The sequence below is a fragment of the Hyperoodon ampullatus genome (assembly GCF_949752795.1).
Source record: "Hyperoodon ampullatus genome assembly, chromosome: 4".
Classification (NCBI taxonomy): Eukaryota; Metazoa; Chordata; class Mammalia; order Artiodactyla; family Ziphiidae; genus Hyperoodon; species Hyperoodon ampullatus.
In genome coordinates, this window is record NC_136917.1 from 123736734 (window position 1) to 123759062 (window position 22329).

A 22329-nucleotide genomic window follows, 5' to 3' on the forward strand; every position below is an offset into this window, starting at 1 on the left:
AAAGAAGAGCTAAATGATGAATGAGTTGAGCTTGGTAGCATGAAAAGAAATGAGAGATTTATTTTCTGAATATTATAACAAAAATTTCAGAGTCCTCATGATTCTTTCTTTATTGAAAAATGGCTTTCCAGCATGAAACAAAAGTTCTTTTTCTTTGTGTGCCTGTTTTTGTAATGCACTGGATTATTTTGATAATAATTATGTCTGTTGACAAACTAATGCTTGTGGTAAAATTTTAGAGAGGGTTTCTTGGATTCTTGTTTAGCAAGAAATGGACTTCCTAATTTTAAATTATTTCTTTGAAAGGTATATAGTTTTGGGGCGAAGGCAAATTAGTATTTCTTATGCTGTGTTTTTTGTAAATGTGTTATAAAAGCCTCTTGCAGCTGATGCTTTTTTATTAATAGGAGCCATTTAAGTAGCATTTTATATCATTAGTCAATACTGTGAGTTCTTTTCTATAATTATGTTACATCTTATAGCATTCAGTATTGGAACCAGAAGCTAACCAGATCCGAGCATCAATTTTAGATATGGCTCATTGCATACGGACCTTCACTGAGGAAATCTCAGATTATTCCAGAAAATTAGTTGGAATCGTTCAGCACATTGAAGGAGGAGAACAAATAGTGGAAGATGGAATTGGAATGGCCCACACAGAACATGTATGGGTTTTTTTCTTCCTCACCCTTTTCCTTGTCACTTTTTCACCTTGTAGGATTTATTGAGCAATTACATTGTTCCAGTACTGCACTGGTCACTGGAAATAAGTTTTTTAAAAAGTCTTTGTCTTTATGGAAATTTATAATCCATCATGGAAGAGAGCCAGTTTCAAGTGTGGTAACTGTTACTTTGTGGGGGAAGTACAGGATGCCCTGGCAGTGTGCATAAAAACAGCAATAACTTGGGTAAGTCGTAGAAGGCTTTCTAGAAGATGTGACGTCTAAACTGAGATTTGAAGGAATTTAGTCAGGGAGAAGAGTGGGGTGGGGAGTGAGTTGTTCCAGAGAGGGAAGCATATGTTAAAATACATGGAAGTGAGAATTGGACATATTGTAGAAACTTAACTAAGTTCACTATGGTTGAAGCTTTGAGTATTGGGGTGGGGCGTGGCAAGAACAGATGTTGGAGAGTTAAGGGCCAAATCCTGCAGCATCTTGTTAGACATGTTAAAGAGTTTGGACTTTATCTTACAGGCAGTGATGAGCTGTTGAAGAATTGGCATAGGAATAACATAATCAGGTTTGCATTAAGAAAGGTTGCTCTTTAATATAAAAAATGAATTGGAGGAGCAACAAGATTGGAAGCAAGGAGACCTATTGTGAGGTTGCTGAAATTATCTACTTGAGAAATGTTTATGGCCCATAATACTGGAGTAGTGAGAATGGAGAGGAGTACATGGATTTGAGATTTTAAAGAAGTAGAATAGTGATTTACTGATAATATTAGTGATTTATTGATAATATTGATTGGATAGGTACTTTGCAGGGTCAGGCATAATGCCTAGATTTCTACCTTGCCCAACCTGGTGGATGGTGATATTGTGCTCTAATGGGGGAGGAAGAAGTATTTGGGAGGGGATAATGGGACCAAGGTGATAAGTTTAATTTGGATGTTGAATTTGTTATTTCTGTGAGATAAAAGGAGATACCCTTCAGTAAAATGAAGAGTCAGTGGGTGTTAGGAAGTGTGTCTAACTTTTAAGAAGTTTGGCTGTAAAGAGAAGGAAGGAACTTAGGTGGTAGTGGTAATTGCATTTTAAAATTGAATTACAGAGGAGAAAGGGATATTTTCAGATGGGAATATAAAGTACAGGGACAGACACAATGTAGTGTTTTTCTTTTGTAAAGAAACAAAGTTAAGCTAAGTCATTGGGGAATAATGCTAGAACTGCTCTCTGTCAAATATGGTAGCCATTAGCCTCATGTGGCTATTTAAGTTTAAATTATTTAACCGTTCAAGAAAATACATAATTTACTTCCTCAGTCTCACTAGCTACATTTCAAGTACATTTTACGTGCATGTAGCTGGTGGCTACCATATTAGTCAGCACAGATATAGAATATGTCTATCAGAGTCTATCACATAAAATTTATGTCTATCACATAAAATTCTATTGGACGTTTTTGTGCTACGGTGGAAATATTTTATTTATTCCCTCAGCAAATATGCATTGAACACATCCAAAGTGCTAGACACTGTTGAAGTCAAAAATACCTGCTTTTGCAAAGTTTACATTCTGATGTGGGGAGAGAGACAGTACATAAGTAAAATACAGACGTATGTTATTAAATACTTTGGAGAAAAATAAGGGAAAGGGGGAGTGCACTTTTATGTGGGGTGTTTGAGGACAGGCTCCCTGAGAAGGGGCATTAAGCAGAGACCTAAAGAAGCTGAGAAAGGGAACCATGCTAATATTTGGGGGAAGAGCATTCTAGGCAGAGAGAAGAGCAAGTACAGAGGCCCTGAAGTTGGGGTGTGCCTCGTGTGCTTAAGAAACTTTGAGGAGGTTGAGTTAGATAAATTAGAATGATTGATGGGGAGCATAGCAGGAGTTGAGGTCAGAAAGGTCCTTAAAGGCACTTGCTTTACTTTCTTCCAGGAATGCCCTTGAAGATACTCACATGGTTCCCTCTCTTACCTCCTTCAGGTCTTAGCTCAGATGTCTCTTTCCCAGGGAGTCTGTCGTTGAACATCCCCTATAAAGGCCTTTGGCGTTTACTCTGAGTGGGAAACCACTGGAGAGTTTTGAGCAAAAGAATAATTATCATTCTGACTTAACATTTAAAAAGGATCAGTCTGGCTTTTGGGTGGAGAATACATTATAGGCGGAAGAGGTAAATCTAGTGAGCCCCATTAGGAGGCTATTATAATAATCAGGTGAGAGATGATAATGGCTTCAGTCAGGTTGGCAGAGGTGAAGGTGGTGAGGCATGATCAGATTCTAGATATATTTTGAAGTCAGCAGAATTTGTTGAGAAACTAGTTGTGAGATATGAAAGAGAAGTGTTAAGGGTGACTCCAATTTTTTTAACTTGAATAACCTGGAAGATGGAGTTGCCATTTATTGAGATGGAGGAAACTAGGTTCAGGATTGGGAGAGATTAGGTATTCCTTATTGCTTGAAATGTCATTTAAACAGTTGGATATCCAAAGGCTGTGGTTAAGGGGAAAAATTTAGTGTGGAGATAAACATTTTGGGATTTTAAGTATATAGATTGTATTTAAATTTTCATTATTTCACATATAAAATCTTCATTAAGGTTTCAGTTGTTTAAAACTTATTTTTATTGCCTTAGGTACCAGGTACTGCGGAGAATGCCCGATCATGTGTCCGAGCTTATTTTACTGATCTACATGAAACTCTGTGTCGTCAAGAAGAAATGGCTCTAAGTGTTGTTGATGCTCATGTTCGAGAAAAACTGATTTGGCTCAGACAGCAGCAAGAAGATATGACTATTTTGTTATCCCAGGTTTCAACAGCCTGTCTCCATTGTGAAAAGACTTTGCAACAGGTATGTGGTTTAAACATGATTAGGACATAGTTTAAGAAGGAGGATTTGTAAGCTTAAGTATATCATTACCAGAGGTACACACTAGTCTATTTTATTAATTTAATAAATATTTTTGTATTATTACTCTGTGTTACTGTGGGCATTAACATTGTGCTTAGGACATGGTCTCTAACCTCAAATTGCTCCACTCAGCCACATCAATGTCCTCTCTTTCATGTGTCTTCCCCATCATAAAACCATACGTTCTAGAACCTCTCTAACTTCCTGTCATTCTTCAGTCATCCCAAGCCCTTTAACCCTTCTTTGCCAAGCATATACTATTCTTTCTGCTTGATGGGCTTATGTCTCCCTTTTCTGATATTGGAAATCCTTCTTCAAATGTTTGCTGTTCTTTGAAGCTACTTACCCTTCCTTGCTCTTTTTTGTTTTTGTTTTTGGTGGCGGAGGTGGGGTGCCTCTCTAGCATGTACTCCCTATCTCTGCTCTAATTTATTGGTTCTTAACTTTGATGTCACAGAAAACCCATGTTTTTTCATAGTTGAGGTATCATAAGCAATTTGTTACCCAGTTTGCAGATAATGTGCTTTTAAAATAGATTTAAGGTTATTCTAACAAAAATGCCAGTCTTACTCATTACTATTTTGGATCTGCCTTCAGGAATGTGCAATTTAAGGCTAATTATTGCCCTAGGAATTCCTGATAAGCTTCAGTCACTCTCATCTTTTGATAGATTGCTAATGATTGTGTTGATATCATATCATCATAGAGCTAAACTTTTTACTGTTGCAGAGCTTTTTCTCTTAAATATCTGATTAGACTTAAATGAATGTGGCCAGGCTGTAACCACATCAGTCTTGAGTCCTTTAGTCCTTATCACATTGAATTGTAATAATTGATGTTTATGCCATTTATTAAGTTGTCTTTGAGCTCCAGTCCTATTCTATCCTCTGCTTTGTGATGCTGATACTGTAACTGCAAACCACATACCAGCTCTGCCAGCTGCCTCCATGTGATTTTAGGCTCTGCCAATAGGGGACAGTAGAAGGAAGCTGAAAGGTGGAGGCGGTTTCCTGTGCGTTCCTATTTGCTTGGGGTTCCTGTGAATGACACTGCTCATACTACGAGACCACTTTCCTTAGAGATATGAATTTCAGCTCCATGAGATCCCTCCTATAAGTTTTTAAGTTTTAATAATTCTAGCATCTCTCCTTTATTCTCCCAGCCCTGAGGGTGGTAGCTGTTTCCTACAGTTGTTTCCTCCATGATACCTCAGAGTTCTTTTTACCCTTTCAGTTGCCTACCTAGTTACCAGGTTGCCATCTAGTTAACAGTTCTTTGTATTAATTTTTTTCTATTCATATGACTATTGTGGTTTTTATCTCCTGATTTGAACCTAATGATACAATATGCACATTTGTCCTTCTGGATGTATCTATCCAGATACAAAGAATTTAGAGATACAAAGAGCCTAATAAATACTTGTTTAGCTCAAGCTACACAGCAAAATTAGAAATGGATCATGTCCTAAATCATACTTAAGTGAATACTTCAAAGTATTTTTATATTTATTTTATTAAAAAGAAAGCTCATAGTTACTGAAATATTTAGAAGTATTTGGAAGTATTTTAGAGTTTCTGAAGCATTTTGTCAGAGTAACTGATAATTGTTAATGACATGGTGTTATCTCACTATGTTAACGCAGATGAAATTGGGGTCTTAGATTCATTCTTCATATGGACCTATTAGTTTTGTTCTGATTTATGGACACAGAACCCTAATCTCAATCTTTTAATATTCTTAAAAGTTCCTGCCACAGAGATAACTGAACAGAGGAATGGATGGAACATCACATATATATTACCAATTTTGAGAACAAAATCATCCCTCCCCTCCAGAAAAACTTGATGCATCATCTAAGTTCAAGGCATAATACTGAATGGTTAGGATTTGTTTATTAGGCAAATATTTGTTGTGTGCCTACTCTGTGCCATGTATATTCTAGGTACATGGAATATGTCAGTAAACAAAGCAAGCAAAAAGCCATAATCTTGTGGAATTAGCATCCTAGCAAGGAGAAGGCAGACAATAAGCCATAACCATATCTAATAAGTAAATTATATAGTATGTTAAAAAGTGATAAGAGCTAAGGGAAAAAGAAAAAGTATGAGGGTACAGCAGATTGTATTTTTAAATAGGGTAAGCATCACTGAGAGAAGGTGAGATTTGAGCAAAGACTCAAAGGGGAAGAAGGTGAAGGGAACTAGCTCACACCTTAATGAAGAAGATTTCAGCTGAGGAAATGGTTAGAGCAAAAACCCTAGGGTGACATGCCTGGTGTATTTGAGGAACAGCAAAAGAGGGCACTGTGGCTGGAATAGAGTAAGCGATGGAGAGAGTAATAGGAGCTGAAATTAGAGGTAATAGGGAATTATATGTAAGGAGGGCCTTGTGGGCCATTGGAAGGACTTCAGTTTTTACTGATTGAATTGGGGAAACCATTATGGGGTTTTGAGCACAAGGATGATTTGATCTTACTTAAAAGGATCTGGCTGATGTGTAAAAAACAGATTGAAGGAGGGCAAAGATGGAAGGAAGGAGCTCCATGGTTAGAAGGCTGTTGTAGAATTCCAAGTGAGAGAGGATAGTAGCTTGGATAGTGGGGGCTATAAGTACCCAAATTTTGGATATCCAGTAGGATTTGTTGACAAATTGTATGTGGGAATAAGGGAGGAGAAGGCAAGAATGACTCAAAGTTTTTGTTCTGGCAATTGGAACAACCAAATTGCTATCACCTAATTTGAATATGCAACTGTGAGCAAAAACTGACAACACCGCTTCTCTCATGGAGCTTAAATATTGTTGGGAGATCTCTGTCTTATGAAGAATACATTGGTATATGTATAGAATATCTCTGGAATAATATTTGAGAAGCTGAAAAGTGTTTAACTTTGAGGAGAGGGCCTGGGAATCTAAAGTGAGAGGGAGACATCACAGTTTGACCTTCAGTCTTTTTTTTTTTAAACCAATACATGTATATCTTAAATTATTTAAAAAACTTTTTATAGGAGTACAATATATATATACAGAAATATGTGCATAAGTGTTCAGCTTGCTGAATTTTCAGACTGGACATTACTGTGTAACAAGCATCCAGATCAAGTAACAGAACATTACCAACCCCAGAAGCCCCTCAGACTCTCTTCTAGTGACTACGCGCCTTTCCTCCTAAGGATAAACCACTATCCTGATTTCTAATATATACCTTGTTTTGACCTGTTTTGGTAATTAATAAAAGTGGGAATCATGCATTATAAACTCTTCATGTCATTTCTTCCCTTACTGTATGTTTGTGAAATTCATATCATCACATGTAATTGTAGTTCATTCTTACCTGAATGAACCTGTAGTTCATTCAACCATTCATTTTGGTTGTGTTGCATTTGTGAATATGCCATACTTTACTTATCTGTTCTTCTATTGATGGGCTCTTAAATTATTTATTAATGCCTGATTATTGTTAACTTAGTCAAATTTATACATAAGTTAACTTTCAGTACTGTAATGTTAAATGAGCTTTTCTTGAGTTTTAGTGATATCTCTTTTTTCATTGTTTCGTTAAAAAGTTTATAAGAAATACCGTCTTCTCTTTTCTAGGATGATTGTAGAGTTGTCTTAGCAAAACAAGAAATTACAAGGTTACTGGAAACATTGCAAAAGCAGCAGCAGCAGTTTACAGAGGTTGCAGATCACATTCAGTTAGATGCCAGCATCCCTGTCACTTTTACAAAGGTAATATATTCTATACTTCGTTTTTAGGTGTGTTTTTGAACAAATCATAATTGTATTACATTCCATGATAATCAACTAAGAGACAACTAAGAAATTAATGAACCACAGAATTAGGGGGAAAAAATGACTGTATCAGTGGAAAATAGAAGGTGGTATAATGAGTCTCCCTGTATTATCGCCTACTTGAGCAATTAAAAACTTTTTATTTCATCTACCCTTTCCCCTAGTCTCTTTCTACCTACAGTCTCCCAGGTTATTTTGAAACAAATCCCAACATATTTCATCCTAATATATCATTTCATCTATGTAATATTTTCACGTGTTTCTAAAACATGGGTTCTGTTCTCTTTTTCAAAACACAACCAAAATACCGTTACCACACCTAAAAAATTGAATAATAAATCTCTAATATTATCCATTATCCAGTTAGTATTCAGATTTCCCAGATTGTTAAAAAAATTTTTTTTAGGTTTGAGACAAAATCCAGCAAGGTGTGTATTTGGCATTTGGTTGATATGTTTTGGTCTCTTTTCAAGTGGATTCCCCCTAATTTAAAAAGGTACGTGTATTCCATTTTGCTCTCTATTTTTAGGGAGTGGCTTTTTTTTTTTTTGGCTGCATTGGGTCTTGGTTACTGTGCGCAGGCTTTTTCTAGTTGCGGCGAGCGGGGGCTCCTCTTTGTTGTGGTGCGCGGGCTTTTCACTGCAGTGTCTTCTCTTGTTCCGGAGCACGGGCTCTAGGTGCGTGGGCTTCAGTAGTTGTGGCTCGCGGGCTCTAGAGCGCAGGTTCAGTAGTTGTGGCGCCCGGACTTAGTTGCTCCGCGGCATGTGGGATCTTCCCGGACCAGGGCTCGAACCCGTGTCCCCTGCATTGGCAGGAGGATTCCTAACCACTGCGCCACCAGGGAAGACCTAGGGAGTGGCTTTTAAAACTTTTTTAGTCTTGTTTTATAATTATGTGAAACATTCACATGGTCCAGAATCAAATCTACAAAGCAAGGTTCATTCAGAGAAATCTAACTTACATTCCTCACCCTGCCACCCTTTTCTTCCCTTCTCCATAGAAAACCGTTAAGAATTTTTCTTAGTTTTATTCATCATTTTTAAAAAAATAGAGAAATATATTTGCATGCACACTCCCCATATTTAAAGGTAGAATACTGTATGCACTTCTCCACCTTGTACTTTTCACTGAAGTATACATCCTGGAGGTCAGTCCATAGCAGTATATAGTGACATTTTCTGTTCCCTTTTACAGCTGCAAGGTACTTTATTGTGAGGATGTACGTTTTTTTATTATGGTGAAAAACACATAATATAAAATTTACCATCTTAACCATTTTTTAAGTGTTTAGTTCAGTATTGTTAAGTATGTTCACATTGTGTGAAACATTTCCAGAAATTTTTCATCTTGAAAAACTGAAACTATACCTTATAAACAATGACTCCCCTTTTCCCCCCTTCTCACTAGCTCCTGGTAACCACCATTCTACTTTCTATTTCTTTGTATTTGACTACTTTAAATTTATCATGCAAGTGGAATCATATAGTATTTGTCTTTTTGTGACCGGCTTATTTCACTTAGCATTATGTCCTTAAAGTTCACCCATGTTGTAGCATGTGACAGAATTTCCTTCTATTTTGTCTAAATAATATTCCATTGTTTGTATATACCACATTTTGTGTATCCATTCATCTGTCGATGGATATTTGGGTTACTTCACCTCTTGGCTATTGTGAATAGTGCTGCTATGAACATGGGTGTACACATATCTCTTTGAGGCTTTGCTTTCAATTCTTTTGGATAAATTCCCAGAAGTGGGACTACTGGATCATATGGTAGTTCTATTTTTAATTTTCTGAGGAAATGCTATACTGTTTTCCATAGTGGTTGCATCATATTATATAAATCCCACCAAAAGTGCATGAGGGTTCCAATTTCTCCACATTTTCACCAACACTTGTTATTTTCTGTTTGTTCTGGGGTTTTTTTTTTCATAGTAAAACAGGATGACTTACACTCGTAGCCATCCTAATTGGTGTAAGGTGATACCTCATTGTGGTTTTAATTTGCATTTCTCTGATGATAGTGATGTTGAGTATCTTTTTTATATGCTTCTTGGCCAGTTCTTTGGAGAATTTTGTACAAGTCGTTTGCCTGTTTTTCTATTGAGTTATTTGATTTTTTTGTTGTTGAGTTGTAGGAGTTCTTTTTATATTCTGGATATGAATCTATTATCAGATACATGATTTGCAAGTATCTTCTCCCATTCTGTAGTTTGCTTCTTCACTCTACTGATTGTGTCCTTTTATTCACAAAAGTTTTAAAGGTTGATCTAGTCCCATTTGTTTATTTTTGCTCTTGTTGACTGTGCTTTTGATGTCATATCCAGGAAATCATTGCCAAATCCAATGTTATGGAGCCTTTCTGTGTTTTCTTCTAGGAGTTTTATAGCCTTGGTTCTTATGTTTAGGGCTTTAATTCATTTATTTATAATCCAAGTATTTATAATTGTTATATATTCTTTATATTTGCCCTTTTATCATTATATAATGAACTTCTTTGTCTCTTATAACAGTTTCTGACTTAAAATCTATTTTGTCTGATATTAGGATAGCCACCCCTGCTCTCTTTTGGGTATGATTTGCATCTCTTTCCATCCTTTCGCTTTCAGACTATGTATTTCCTTAGCTATAAAGTGAGTCTCTTGTAGATAGCATATTTTTGGATCTTGGTTTTTCACGCATTTAGTCAAACTGTGTCTTTTGAGTGGAGAGTTAAGTCTGTTTAAAGTAATTATTGATAGGTAAATACTGTTGTCATTTTGTTCATTGTTTTCTGCATAACTTGGTAGTTTTTTTTGTTTCACGTTTCCTCTTTCATTGCCTTCCTTTGTGTTTTATTGATTTTTTTATAGTGTCATATTTGATTCCCTTCTCTTTTCCTTTGGTGTATATTCTGTGGATTTTTTTGTGTGTGTGGTTACCATTGCAATTACATAAAACATCTTAGTTATAACATTCTATTTTAAACTGATAGCAGTTTAACTTCAATTGCATACAAAAACTCTTATTCTTTCACAGCTCCATCCCCCTGTACTTTATGTTATTGATGTCACAAATTACATCTTTATTGTACACCTATTAGCACAGGCTTATAGTTTTTTTTCATGTGTTTGTTATTTCAATTCTATGAAGAATTAAATTTATGCACCCAAATTATAATACAGGTAACTATTTGTCCATGTAGTTATTGTTACCATTTTAGATTTTCATATGGCTTCATGTTGCTGTCTAGTGTCCTTTCTTTTCAACTTGAAGGACTCCTTTAGCATTTCTTATAGAGCAGGTCTAGTGGTAATGACTCCCTCAGATTTTGTTTTTCTGGGAAAGTCATGATTTTTCCTTCATTTCTGAAGGACAGTTTTGCCATATATAGCATTCTTGGTTGACAGTTTTTTTCTTTCAGCACTTTGAATGTATCATCCCACTCTTTCTGGCCTGCAGTGTTTCTGCTGCGAAATTTGTTAATAATCAAATTTATGTGATGAGTCACTTTTCTCTTGCTGCTTTCAAGATTATCCTGTTTTTGACTTTTGACAGTTGGATTATAATGTGTCTCAGTGTGGGTCTCTTTGGACTTATCTGAGTTGGAATTGAGCTTCTAGAATTTTTATGTCCATTTCTTTCCTCAGATTGGGAAGTTTTCAGCCATTGTATCTTCAAGTAAGATCTCTTTGCCCCTTTATTTCTGTATCCTCCTTCTGGGACTCCCATTCCCATATGTCTCTTAGGGTCTTTTCACTTTTCTTCATTCTTTTTTCTTTTTCCTCCTCTAACTCCATTAGTTCAAATTACATGTCTTTTAAAAAACTAATCCTTGCAAAAATCCTATGTAAGTTTGGTACAATTTTTAATCCCCATTTTACAGATGGGAGAAGTCAGGCAGAGAGGTCATGCAGCTAGCAATATATACAAGTATGTTCATTGCAGCATTATTTGTAATACCAAAAAGTCAGAGATGACCTAATATCTCTCAGTTGGTGATTGGTTAAATTGTGGTACATGGAATATAATAAAGCAATTAAAAGAAAAAGGTAGGTCTATATGTTTTGAAATGAAAGGATTCCATAATGTACTACTGAGTGTAAAAAGTAGTTGCAGTGTGTTTTTTTTTTTTTAAGTATATCTGCTTTGTGTATGTCAACCAATGTTTGCACAGGAAGATATCTTGAGGGATATATGTGAAATTGTTAACAGTGGATATTTATGGGAAGTGAGTATCACTTTTCATTTTTAATTAATATATTTAACACAGAATGAAAAATCTTATTTAAAGAAGATTCAGTTGAGTTAGAAAATCTGGGAAAAATAAGTGGGTATGTGTATTTTTTTTAACTTATATAAAAACAAAGTAAGTAGTAAGTTTTACTAAGCTAAGATTTAGCAAAGCAATGAGGATTGATTTCCTCTTTCTAAAGATTAGAATAAGGGTATTTTTTTTTTTTTTTTTTTTTTTTTTCGGTACGCGGGCCTCTCACTGTTGTGGCCTCTCCCATTGCGGAGCACAGGCTCCGGACGCGCAGGCCCAGCGGCCATGGCTCACGGGCCCAGCCGCTCCACGGCACATGGGATCTTCCCGGACCGGGGCACGAACCCGCATCCCCTGCATCGGCAAGCGGACTCTCAACCACTGCGCCACCAGGGAAGCCCAGATAAGGGTATTTTAATAGGGGACTATAACTTTGATTTTAATGGATTAAGGAATGAGTAGGAGACACAATAATTAACAAAGGTATTTTATAAATAAAAGTGTAAGTACTAATACTTTTAACTCCATATCAAAATAAAAAGATTAATTTTTTTAAAAATTATAGGACAATAGAGTTCACATTGGACCCAAAATGGAAATTCGAGTTGTTACGTTAGGATTAGATGGTGCTGGAAAAACTACTATTTTGTTTAAATTAAAACAGGATGAGTTCATGCAGCCTATTCCAACAATTGGTAAGTATGAGTATTGCTTTTACCTTAATGAACATTTTACAGACAAACCCTAGCTTACAGCTGAGTTCTTTGGGACTTATTTTATGTCAGTCTGGTTTGGAGATTGGCTCTAAGACACCAGCATTTCAGAGAAAAAATGCAAGATTCAGTGGCTGTGGGATTGAAATGTGGATGGGGAGGATAGCAAGAAGGAACAGAATATTGGTGGGACAGTTGGAAGGAATAAAGGATTGATGACCCTGCTAAGGATTTGGGTAGTGATGCAGATCTGGTACTTGGGTGTCAAGGTCTTAAGGACTCTGGTGGATTAGAGGGCTAACCCTGGTTAAAGGTATACATTTCCCCACGCATGTTTATCACGAGTGGAGTTGGTTGGGGAGCAGTAGATAGTGCTGTATGCAGATAATTTGTAAGTCACAGTTATAAACAGGGTTGCCTGTGTTTGGTGTGTAAATGTAAGTTCAATATTAAAGTAAGTTTTTTTAAAAACAGGTTTTAATGTGGAAACTGTAGAGTATAAAAATCTAAAGTTCACCATTTGGGATGTAGGTGGAAAACATAAATTAAGACCATTGTGGAAACATTATTACCTCAATACCCAAGGTAAGAGTGTAAAAATTACATCTTAATTTTTCAGATTTTTAGGATGCCAGTTCAGTTTTCAATTCATTGATTTAGCTAATAAAACTGATATTTTAGCATTGATTAAAAATGTGACTATACCTTTAAATATTGGTAGCAAGCTCCACATTATTAAGAAAATTAAGGTGGATAGACTGGGTTATGTACTCTGGTTTATTTCATGAAAAACCATAATTTAGCATAAAGACCAAATTTATGTTATATATGTAGGTAATTAACGGCACTTTCCTCTTGCTGCTCTTAACAGTTAAAGTATATTATTAGTGTTCATATGAGGATGATCACTGGCAATATTGTGTTATAGGGTAGAATTTGTGGTATATAGTTCTCTTGCTCTATTCAATTAAATTCAACTCAACAGTTATCCCATTATAATCTCTCAATAGCTCCACTCCTTCATTTCTATTCACAATTAGTTGTTATCTGCAGAAGAAGTTACAGTGGTTTGCTTTTGACCAAACTGTGTTATATCACATATATTCCACTTAGCATTTATTCACACTTGGGCCCCGTTCTACACTTTGCCTCTTGTACCCCAACATAAAGCTTATTATGTTCATGCTACCTGTTCCATATGTCATCCTATTTTCCACCTAGAAGAAAGACTAGATAATTTTTACTTTGGGATTCTTGATATTAAGTTTAGTATGAGACAGTGATTTAGGGGACAAATTGGAATTTTGAACATGAGGAATGGTTGAAAGTCTGGGATGTTTAGCTACCATAAGGTAGCTGGAAAGATTTCAAAAGAGAATTAATTCAGTAGATATTTATGAAGTTTCTGCTGTGTATTTTGAGTACAGTCTGTGGAAAGTGCTGTGCCGGGCACCTAGAGAGAATACTTGGGAGAGATAAAGATGGTGATTTATTTATTTTTAAAACACTATCTTTTGGTAAATCAAGTAGTAATCAAAGAAATAACATCAGTAGGTAGATCATAAGAGCTACATTTTCATTCATTAAGAGAAAAATATTAAATGATATGCACAACAATCTGTGTTTGGTAGGCAAGCATTGTAAATCCTGTTACAGATGGGGAAACAACAGTTGAAATGTTAGGCGAACTGTTTGAGATTATATCATTAATTATTGCTAGGTGTTCCTGTAATAAGCAGCCTTTCTGTGAAAATAATGATGGTAGACTAACCATAATATATTAATGAGAACATTAAAATATTTAGTCCATTTACTGAAATTTAACAAGTGACTAAATGAATATTTTTCTCTTTTTTTGGTAGCTGTTGTATTTGTTGTTGATAGCAGTCACAGAGACAGAGTTAGTGAAGCACACAGTGAACTTGCAAAGTTGTTAACAGAAAAAGAACTCCGAGATGCTTTGCTACTGATTTTTGCTAACAAACAGGTAACACATTTTTATTTCAGAATATTTATTTTAGCATTCCACATTGTAAGTAGCTGTTAAGATTTCAAGGGAAATAATTCAGTAGATATAAAATTTCTGCTCTGTATTTTGAGTACCATCTATATGGAAGGTGCTGTACTTGGTACCTTGGAGTATACAGAAGAAAATAAAGTAGTTGATGCTCACTAGAAACTCCTGTGTATTTAGGTAAGCATGTTAAGTGTATATTTTTAATACAAAGAAAATTGGTGACTTCAGTAATATTAACAATGTTAAGGAAAATTGGAGAGTAGTTCTAAAGGTGGTATTTTGTAAGATTTGTAAAAAGTAGGATTTGAATTGAAACTATAAGAGTTGAAATTATGGATAAGACTTTGAGTTAATTTTTGAAGGAAAGAACGCTGCAGGCAGGAAAAAGTATTTTTAGGGAGCATCAAGGAGATCTGTATGTGAGGGGTAGGTAGAGGATGAAGAAATCCTAGAGTAACAGAGGAGGTTGTGTGATAAAGGCCTGACAGGGCCAGGCTGAGAAATTTAGGTTATATTCTGAGTAAAGGAGAACCATTAAAAGTTGGTGATAAGATCATATTAGTGTTTTAGGATTGTAATTTTGGGGGTAGGCTGTAGAATTAATCAGGGGCAAGGGAGTAGAGACAGGCAGATGCAGTAATTCAAGTGACAGTTAACAAGGTCCTGAATTAAAGGAATGGAAGGGTAGAAGCAGACTGAAGAAACTTTATGGACATAGAATAGTTAGAATTTGGTGACCGAACGGAGAGGATGAAGGATGGTGAGTAGCTGAAGATTCTTAGATTTTGGAACTAAGCTTCTGGGAGGATGAGAATGCTTTTCTTTAGTGCAATAGGGGGGCTTAGATGTCATAAGAAGGAAGAGTAGGATGGACAGGGAATTTCCCCTTAATAAAAAAAAAAAGCAAACCATTAAGAGCTGATATACTTCACTTTATTTATGATTAAAGATATGCAAATAAGACAGAGTGAAATACCATTTTCCACCTATCATATTGTTAAAGATGAAAATGTTTGATAATCCTCAGACCTGCATACACTGCTGGTGTGGTTATTCAATGGAGACATTTTCTTGGAGGGCAATATGGCAGTACTTTGTCAAAGTTTTAGGTGCATATACCCTTTTACCCTGTAATTCTATCTCTAGTAATGTATTCTGCAGACAGATATCCTAAGGTTATCTTAGAGATAATTTTGTAAATGTATGTATGTAAAAATACATGTTTATATGAATGTGTATGCATATGTAATAGCACGTAAGCACACATCTTCAATCTAAATATTCAGTATAGGACTGGTTAAGAAAATTATGTTGCACCTACAGTGGAATGCAATACAGATGTTAAAAATAATATGGAAAATCTGCTTGTCCTGATAATGGAAAGATATCTTTATTTTCAAGATATGTGTTAAGTAAAAAACAAAAAAAGAGAGTATGTTCCTGTTTATTTGCGTGAGTGTGCGTGGAAGTTTTCTGAAAAATATGAAAGAAATTGTTACTGATGATTGCTTCTGGGAAGAAGGGGTATTTGGAGAGCTTTTTTTTTTTTTTAACTGATAGTTGCTTCTGGGAAGAAGGGGTATTCAGAGGTATTTGGAGAGGTTTTTTTGTTTTTTGTTTTTTTGGCTGCACCACGTGGCTTACAGGATCTTAGTGTCCTGACCAGAGATTGAACCCGGGCCCCCGGGAGCGAGAGTGCTGAGTCCTAACCACTGGACCACCAGGGAATTCCGTGGAGAGTTTAATAAACTCTTTACTATATAAACCGTATGTAAAAGCCATTTCTTACAATGTGCATGTATTAATTTTTTTTAAATTGATGCCTTATAATGACCTCAGCAGTTTTTTCATTCAGGGGGCACAGGCTTTATTGATTTCATTGCAAGACTTCTTACAGACTGTCTATATTATAACCAAAACTCCAATTTTTTCTCATTAATCTCAAAATAATTACTGAAAGTTGAATTTAGGTTTTAACTTTAGTATAGGCTTCTGTTGGAATGGTACCAATAGAACTGTAAATAAATAACAATAATTATAAATATGATAATTTTGATGGACTGATTAAAATGCTGATGTGTATGTATCTTTCAGGATGTTGCTGGAGCTCTGTCAGTAGAAGAAATCACTGAACTTCTTAGTCTCCATAAATTGTGCTGTGGCCGAAGCTGGTATATTCAGGGCTGTGATGCTCGAAGTGGTATGGGACTGTATGAAGGGTTGGACTGGCTCTCACGGCAACTTGTGGCTGCTGGAGTATTGGATGTTGCCTGATTTTAAATGCAGCAGTTGTTTAAAGTTTTGGTTAAGAGTTATTTTGCACATAATATGATGTAAGAAATTATACATCTCAAAGGTAGTTAATTTACGATGTATATATAAAAGGAATTTTAGTTTGGGAATTCAGTACGATATTGCTTTTAAAAAACTCTGTAGTAAAATTTAAATATCTGATGGAGCAGATTAAATTGGATTAAATAGGGACTTACTGGGTATACATTTCTTTTTAACGTACATTTGTTATTTAAGTTTTTCAGATTACATGTGACCCATATATTGGGAAAGAAGTAGTCACAAAGAGTAGGTGAAAGTTTATTCTTTCAAAGGAAAAAGGATAGCCAACTGAGTGCCTAATGGAACCTCTGTATGAAGCAAGTGAAGCATGGCTTCTTCAACTTGGCTTTTCACTGGATTTTGGCAGTATTTAGTAGCAAAACTGGCAGTGACTTAATGAAATACAATTCAAACTGCATCTTTGCCTAATAGGATTACTTTAACGTTCAGTATAACAGAACGCCTTTAATGCTAAGAACTATGAGCTATAGAAAATTAATATTTTATAGTGTTTTATTAAAACTCTCCTAAAGCCTTTTGTATAAAACCCAGTGAGTCAGAATGAAATGTAATCTAACTAGGCCTGATGTTCGATTAGTACTACACTGAAGAACAATTAATAATAAAACTGTGAAAGTCAGTTATATTCTAGTTGATCTTCACTTATGAAAGACCCATTTGCAGGGCTGAACCTGAATGTATTATTTCCCAGGTCAGAGCTCTAAATTTGTCCTTCAGTTTTTCAGTATATTTAAAGTACTTAGCATTGTGTCTTTTAAAAATAATATTGCATCTTCAGTGAGAATGACTATAGGTAAAATGTAGTAAGTTACACACAGAAACGAGGGTTGATTTTACATAAAAGGTAGAGATATAAGTAGAAAACTACCTCTACCACAGAGAAGTTATTTATGCAGTGGAAAATGCTTATTACAATTACTTTAAAATGTTTTCCCGGGCTTCTCTGGTGGTGCAGTGGTTGGGAGTCCGCCTGCTGACCGGGTTCGTGCCCCGGTCCGGGAGGATCCCGTGTGCCGCGGAGCGGCTGGGCCTGTGAGCCATGGCCGCTGAGCCTGGGCGTCCAGAGCCTGTGCTCCGCAATGGGAGAGGCCACAACAGTGAGAGGCCCGTGTACCGCAAAAAAAAAAAAAAAAAAGTTTTCCCAAAATAAGTGTATTTATGTTAACAATAAAATGTGATCAAGGCTTTTCATGACAAGGCCTTGAAAAGTTGTTTGAGAAACATGTCTAAGGAAAGGAAATGTTCAAAAAGTTTACATCACATTTATCATGCAGTGTTGAGTAGAAGTTTAAAAAGTTTGTGCTCTTTACTGTTTTTCATTTTTTAAGGAAACTCCCTTATTATGGCAGTACGATTTATATTTAAACATACCTAGATTGAATTTTATGGTTTTTGTTTTTCTTTTTAAATGCTCTTTATACTTTAGGATGAGGTTAAATCCTAAATCTTATTATTTGAAACGCTAGAGGACATTGATGTCTGATGATAAGATGTGTCTCCTGGGTGGCACTGTTTTGGTTCAGTCTCTTCAAATGTACTTTTGTTTAAAAACAACAAAACTTTTAGAAAACAAAGCATTAAAAAAAATCCATCAGTATTATGGGCAGTGTGTAAATAAGTAATATTACATCCTTTATTTTTCAAGTAAAAGGTCATGCTGTTACAAGTGTAGTTTGTGCATATAAGTTAATACTTCTGAATTAAATTAACATTTGACTGATTGCAATAAATGTGAAAAATAAAAAAGGTGTTACATTTGCCTGTGAGCCCTTGAACTATTTCTCTACTAGGTAATTGGGAAAAAAAAGTCTAACACTAACATGTAAACTTGCATTTTCCTTGTAAATTGTTTATTTTACCAATTTTGCTTAACTTTTAAATTCACATTCCTAGCATATTTCTAAAACACAATTTAAAAATTGCATTTAGACTTGATTATAACATACGTGATAGTACTGTTTGTTACTATTTTTTTAAGAAATACTTTTCTCAGGCTCTTATTACTATTTGTGGTTGTATTCTTTCACTAATTATTAGTTAAGATTGCGCTTGCTAGTTCCCTCTGGGAAACGTCAAACTTCACAGAGAGAGGTTTTAAATACAGTCTATTTGGATTTGCCTTCTGGCACTGAATTTCTGTATCAAGCCTAAATATTATTGTATGGTTTATGTAAAGCAGGTTTTTCAAGTATATAGTCTTGGTCTGTAATTCTGGAATGCTTTATAATTACTATAAGCCGTTATTTGCATTACACATATGATCAGTATAGACAGCAATAAAATGTTAAAATCATTTTAAAGAAGTCCTATTATTCTAAAAATTCTGTTTCTTGAACCATCTATATAGTAGTATTGCTAATAACCAATTAAAGTTATATTTGTGCTGTGGTTAAGAGAAAACAAAATGGGATAGGGATTGACTTGTATGACAAATTTGAGATATACTTTATTAAAAATTTAGAAATACCATTCTGTCATTCCGTATTTGCAATTTGTCAAATTTAAGTAACTATTATAACTGTAGTGTTTTTAAAGGAGAGCTAAAATTTTCCATTGAACAAAGTGAAATTATTGCTTTTTAAATTTAACCTTGTTTCACACAAGAACATAGCCTTTTAAATAACTGTTTTTAGAAAAGGGCTTGGAAAACTTAGCTATATCCTATGAGCTAATGTTGCTAAAACACTTTTTATGTGACACTGAGATACTTCTCAATTTGCAAAGTGGTTATAAGGAAGAAGATAGCTGTACTTTTCCCTAAAAGAATAATGAATGAAAAGGACTAATGAATAAGTATCAGATGGTATCTTGCTAATAATTTAAAACATGCTTTAAAAAAGACATCTGGCAGTGTAGGTTTTTAGGTCTACTGATTATGTTAAATTTGTGACATGGAATGGAAAAATTAATCAAATATGATTTTCACTCAAAGCAAAATAATTTTATTTTGGGAAGAATGAGGCATCACTACCACCACTTGGTGGCAGTATTACCAAAAATTTAGGATTAAGCTTTTACGAATGAATTGATAGGTAGATGAGTCTGAACACCTAAAATTAGGGAGAAAAGCTAAATGTCATAGTGAAGAGTCATTTTCTGTCCAAAATTTAGTTCTTTTTAAAAGGAGGACACAATATTAATTTAAAGTTAGCACAGTTTGGCATGTTCTTCCATCAGTTTATGGTACAAAAATAGGTAAAGGAAATAATCCTGCTGATCAGTAGAAGGAAAAATGTAAGCTTAGATATAAAGCATAAGAATGTGAATTCCCTAAACACGTCTGTTGAACATGTTCCTGTTATAAGTTCTTAAGAGTCTGTTTGGAAAGTAGAAGCAGTGATTCTGAAGTAATTTATGAGGGTAAATGAAGAAGAAATGAATTGGACTCATAAGACTTGGACTTATATTGTTTTATTGCTCCAATTTTTACTAATCTCTCCATTGTTAGATATTAACATTTTTACTCAATATATACTTTCTTGATGGTATATTTAGTAAGGTAAGAAAAGATATACTATATAAACTGAAGACAAAAACTGTTTAGCTACATTAGAAAAATGGTGTGAAAATAGTAAATGAATCAGTATATAAAACCAAGGATTCAGGTGTTCATTTATTCTGATTTTTATATTTGAAGAATATTTCCTAATTATTAAGGAATTAAAACACTTTTGACCAAAGGCACTTCCTATTTATTTACTGAAGTTTTACTTACCACTACTTACTATTTAACAGTGGTCAAAGGACAAAACTATTTGGCATGTAACACAAACCTTGTAAATGGAAATGGTATATCACTGCCACATCCTGACCCTTTCTTATTGGATCTAAAGAAACATTTGAGGGCAGACTATCTGGCATATTTTTAAAAAGCTAAGGAACAAATGCATACCATTCTCATTGTTTAATATGGTTTTAAGTCTCATGAGAAATTATGTATAAGGAGTGCTATTTGCCTGAGTTTTGGTCCATTTCAGTTTATCACCTCAGGATGAGAAATACTGCAAGAAAACTCAAAGGCAGAGTTTTTCAAAAATGGCCTTTAATGAAAAATATAAAAATAAATCTTAAGAGCTTCCTTATGTAAAATAATCCTGTGTTTAATATATGTGTATTTTTATTTACAAAGACAATGAGACAAGTCTTATTTTACTTGACAGTAATATTTATGATGCTGACATCCTCATAGGGCTTATCTGTTTTGGGATTGACTTTGACGTTGGAGATCCTCTGTACAACTTCCATTCCTTTAGTCACTCGTCCAAACACTGTGTGCTTATTATCAAGCCAAGGCTATGTTGGAGGACAAATAGAAAATCTTGGTGAACTCCAAATTCTTAAATCACACCCTCTGGGTGAGCAAATTAAAGAGAATTTAAACTTCAGCTTCATTTAAAAATACACTTTAAAAGATATACTTTCACTTAGCAGCTTTTAAGAGTAATTTCCATGTTATATTAAAAAATATAAAAGCATAATCTAATGTTTAATTAAATATCTGCATCTTTCAGACCAAACAGCACTTGAAGATGTTTGCTGAAGGTAAGTTCTTTGCATGGCTTAAAGAATTATGGCTAAGGCTTTAAAAGTTTTCTGCAGGAATCTTACCCTGCACAAGAGGCAGTTTGGAATAGTTTAGGCAGCACGTGCTTTGGCATCAGAGAGACAGGAGCTCAAACTTTGGCTCTGCTGCTTACTTGACGTTTGTCAAGTTAATCAGGTCTCACTGTTTCCTCATCTGTTTTTTAAAACTGGGTATAGTGATAGTAGAAGTACTGTGAATATTACATGACATGTGCCTGGCAGACAATAGTTATAAGTATTTTTCCTTTACCGCTCGGTGCCTACTTCTAAAAAATAAAATGTGTAATTTTTATAATTTTATGGAACTGTGTAGCAATAGAGCTAGATATTCTTACACTGTATTTCATCAGATCTACAATGTCATTGATTAAGGGCTGCATTCTGATTTCCGAGACATAAAAATGTGGAAAAAAAAGTCTTAAAATTGGGAATTCTTACACTCTAATCCTCTCATTCTAAAGACGAGGAAACAAGTCCAGAGGTAAAATAATTTGTTTTGGATTGTCCAATTAATAGTGGCAAAGTTGACTTAAACTGCAGTGTCCTGAATTACAAAAATACTGTTTTACAAAGTAAAATCTGATTTGTTAGGTAAAATTTTACATTTCCTTCTCTAAATTGTTTTCATTTTTATATCCTGGCATATATAAATAATGCAGAGAATAATAAAGCTCTCTTTTCCACTAAATTCACTCTCTTAGATCAAAACCTATGAATCTTTGGCTTATAGACAATGCTGTTCTACTTACCGTTGGTACTACTGTTATGAAAAACTGGGATCCATTAGTATTCGAGCCAGCATTGGCCATGCTGAGTGTATATGGTCTGTCATGTCGTAATGTTGAATGAAATTCATCTTCAAATTCTCCTCCCCATATGCTTTCTCCTCCCATACCAGTACCTGTTGGATCTCCTGTCTGAATCATGAAGCCCTTAACAGAAAGTAGATAAAATCACATTACACATGTTACATATATGTATGCTTTGGAGTCTTATGTCTGTCAAGAGTGCTTTGTAGTCAATAAAATCTTAACTTTATTAACAG

At 34.9% G+C, this 22329-nt stretch overlaps 2 protein-coding genes across 3 annotated transcripts in view; one reads left to right on the forward strand and one right to left on the reverse strand.

Annotated features, from left to right (window-relative positions):
* Positions 1-16619, forward strand: part of TRIM23 (tripartite motif containing 23) — a gene marked incomplete at both ends in the record, with an annotated part of 36182 nt that extends 19563 nt beyond the window's left edge. Inside the window, 7 exons of one of the 2 annotated variants that reach the window (XM_079704066.1) lie at positions 483-665; positions 3300-3515; positions 7170-7304; positions 12181-12310; positions 12803-12913; positions 14191-14315; positions 16440-16619. In XM_079704066.1, the coding sequence (XP_079560192.1) occupies positions 483-665; positions 3300-3515; positions 7170-7304; positions 12181-12310; positions 12803-12913; positions 14191-14315; positions 16440-16619 (1080 nt within the window). The remainder of the gene's footprint in view (positions 1-482; positions 666-3299; positions 3516-7169; positions 7305-12180; positions 12311-12802; positions 12914-14190; positions 14316-16439) is intronic. The other variant, XM_079704067.1, reaches the window with a different exon arrangement.
* A 4103-nt stretch (positions 16620-20722) lies between these two features.
* PPWD1 (peptidylprolyl isomerase domain and WD repeat containing 1) overlaps positions 20723-22329 on the reverse strand; it is a 33759-nt gene continuing 32152 nt past the window's right edge. Inside the window, exons 10-11 of the mRNA XM_079701733.1 lie at positions 22034-22216; positions 20723-20993 (exon numbers count right to left, since the gene is read on the reverse strand). Coding sequence (XP_079557859.1) covers positions 20850-20993; positions 22034-22216 — 327 coding nt within the window. The 3' untranslated portion in view covers positions 20723-20849. The remainder of the gene's footprint in view (positions 20994-22033; positions 22217-22329) is intronic.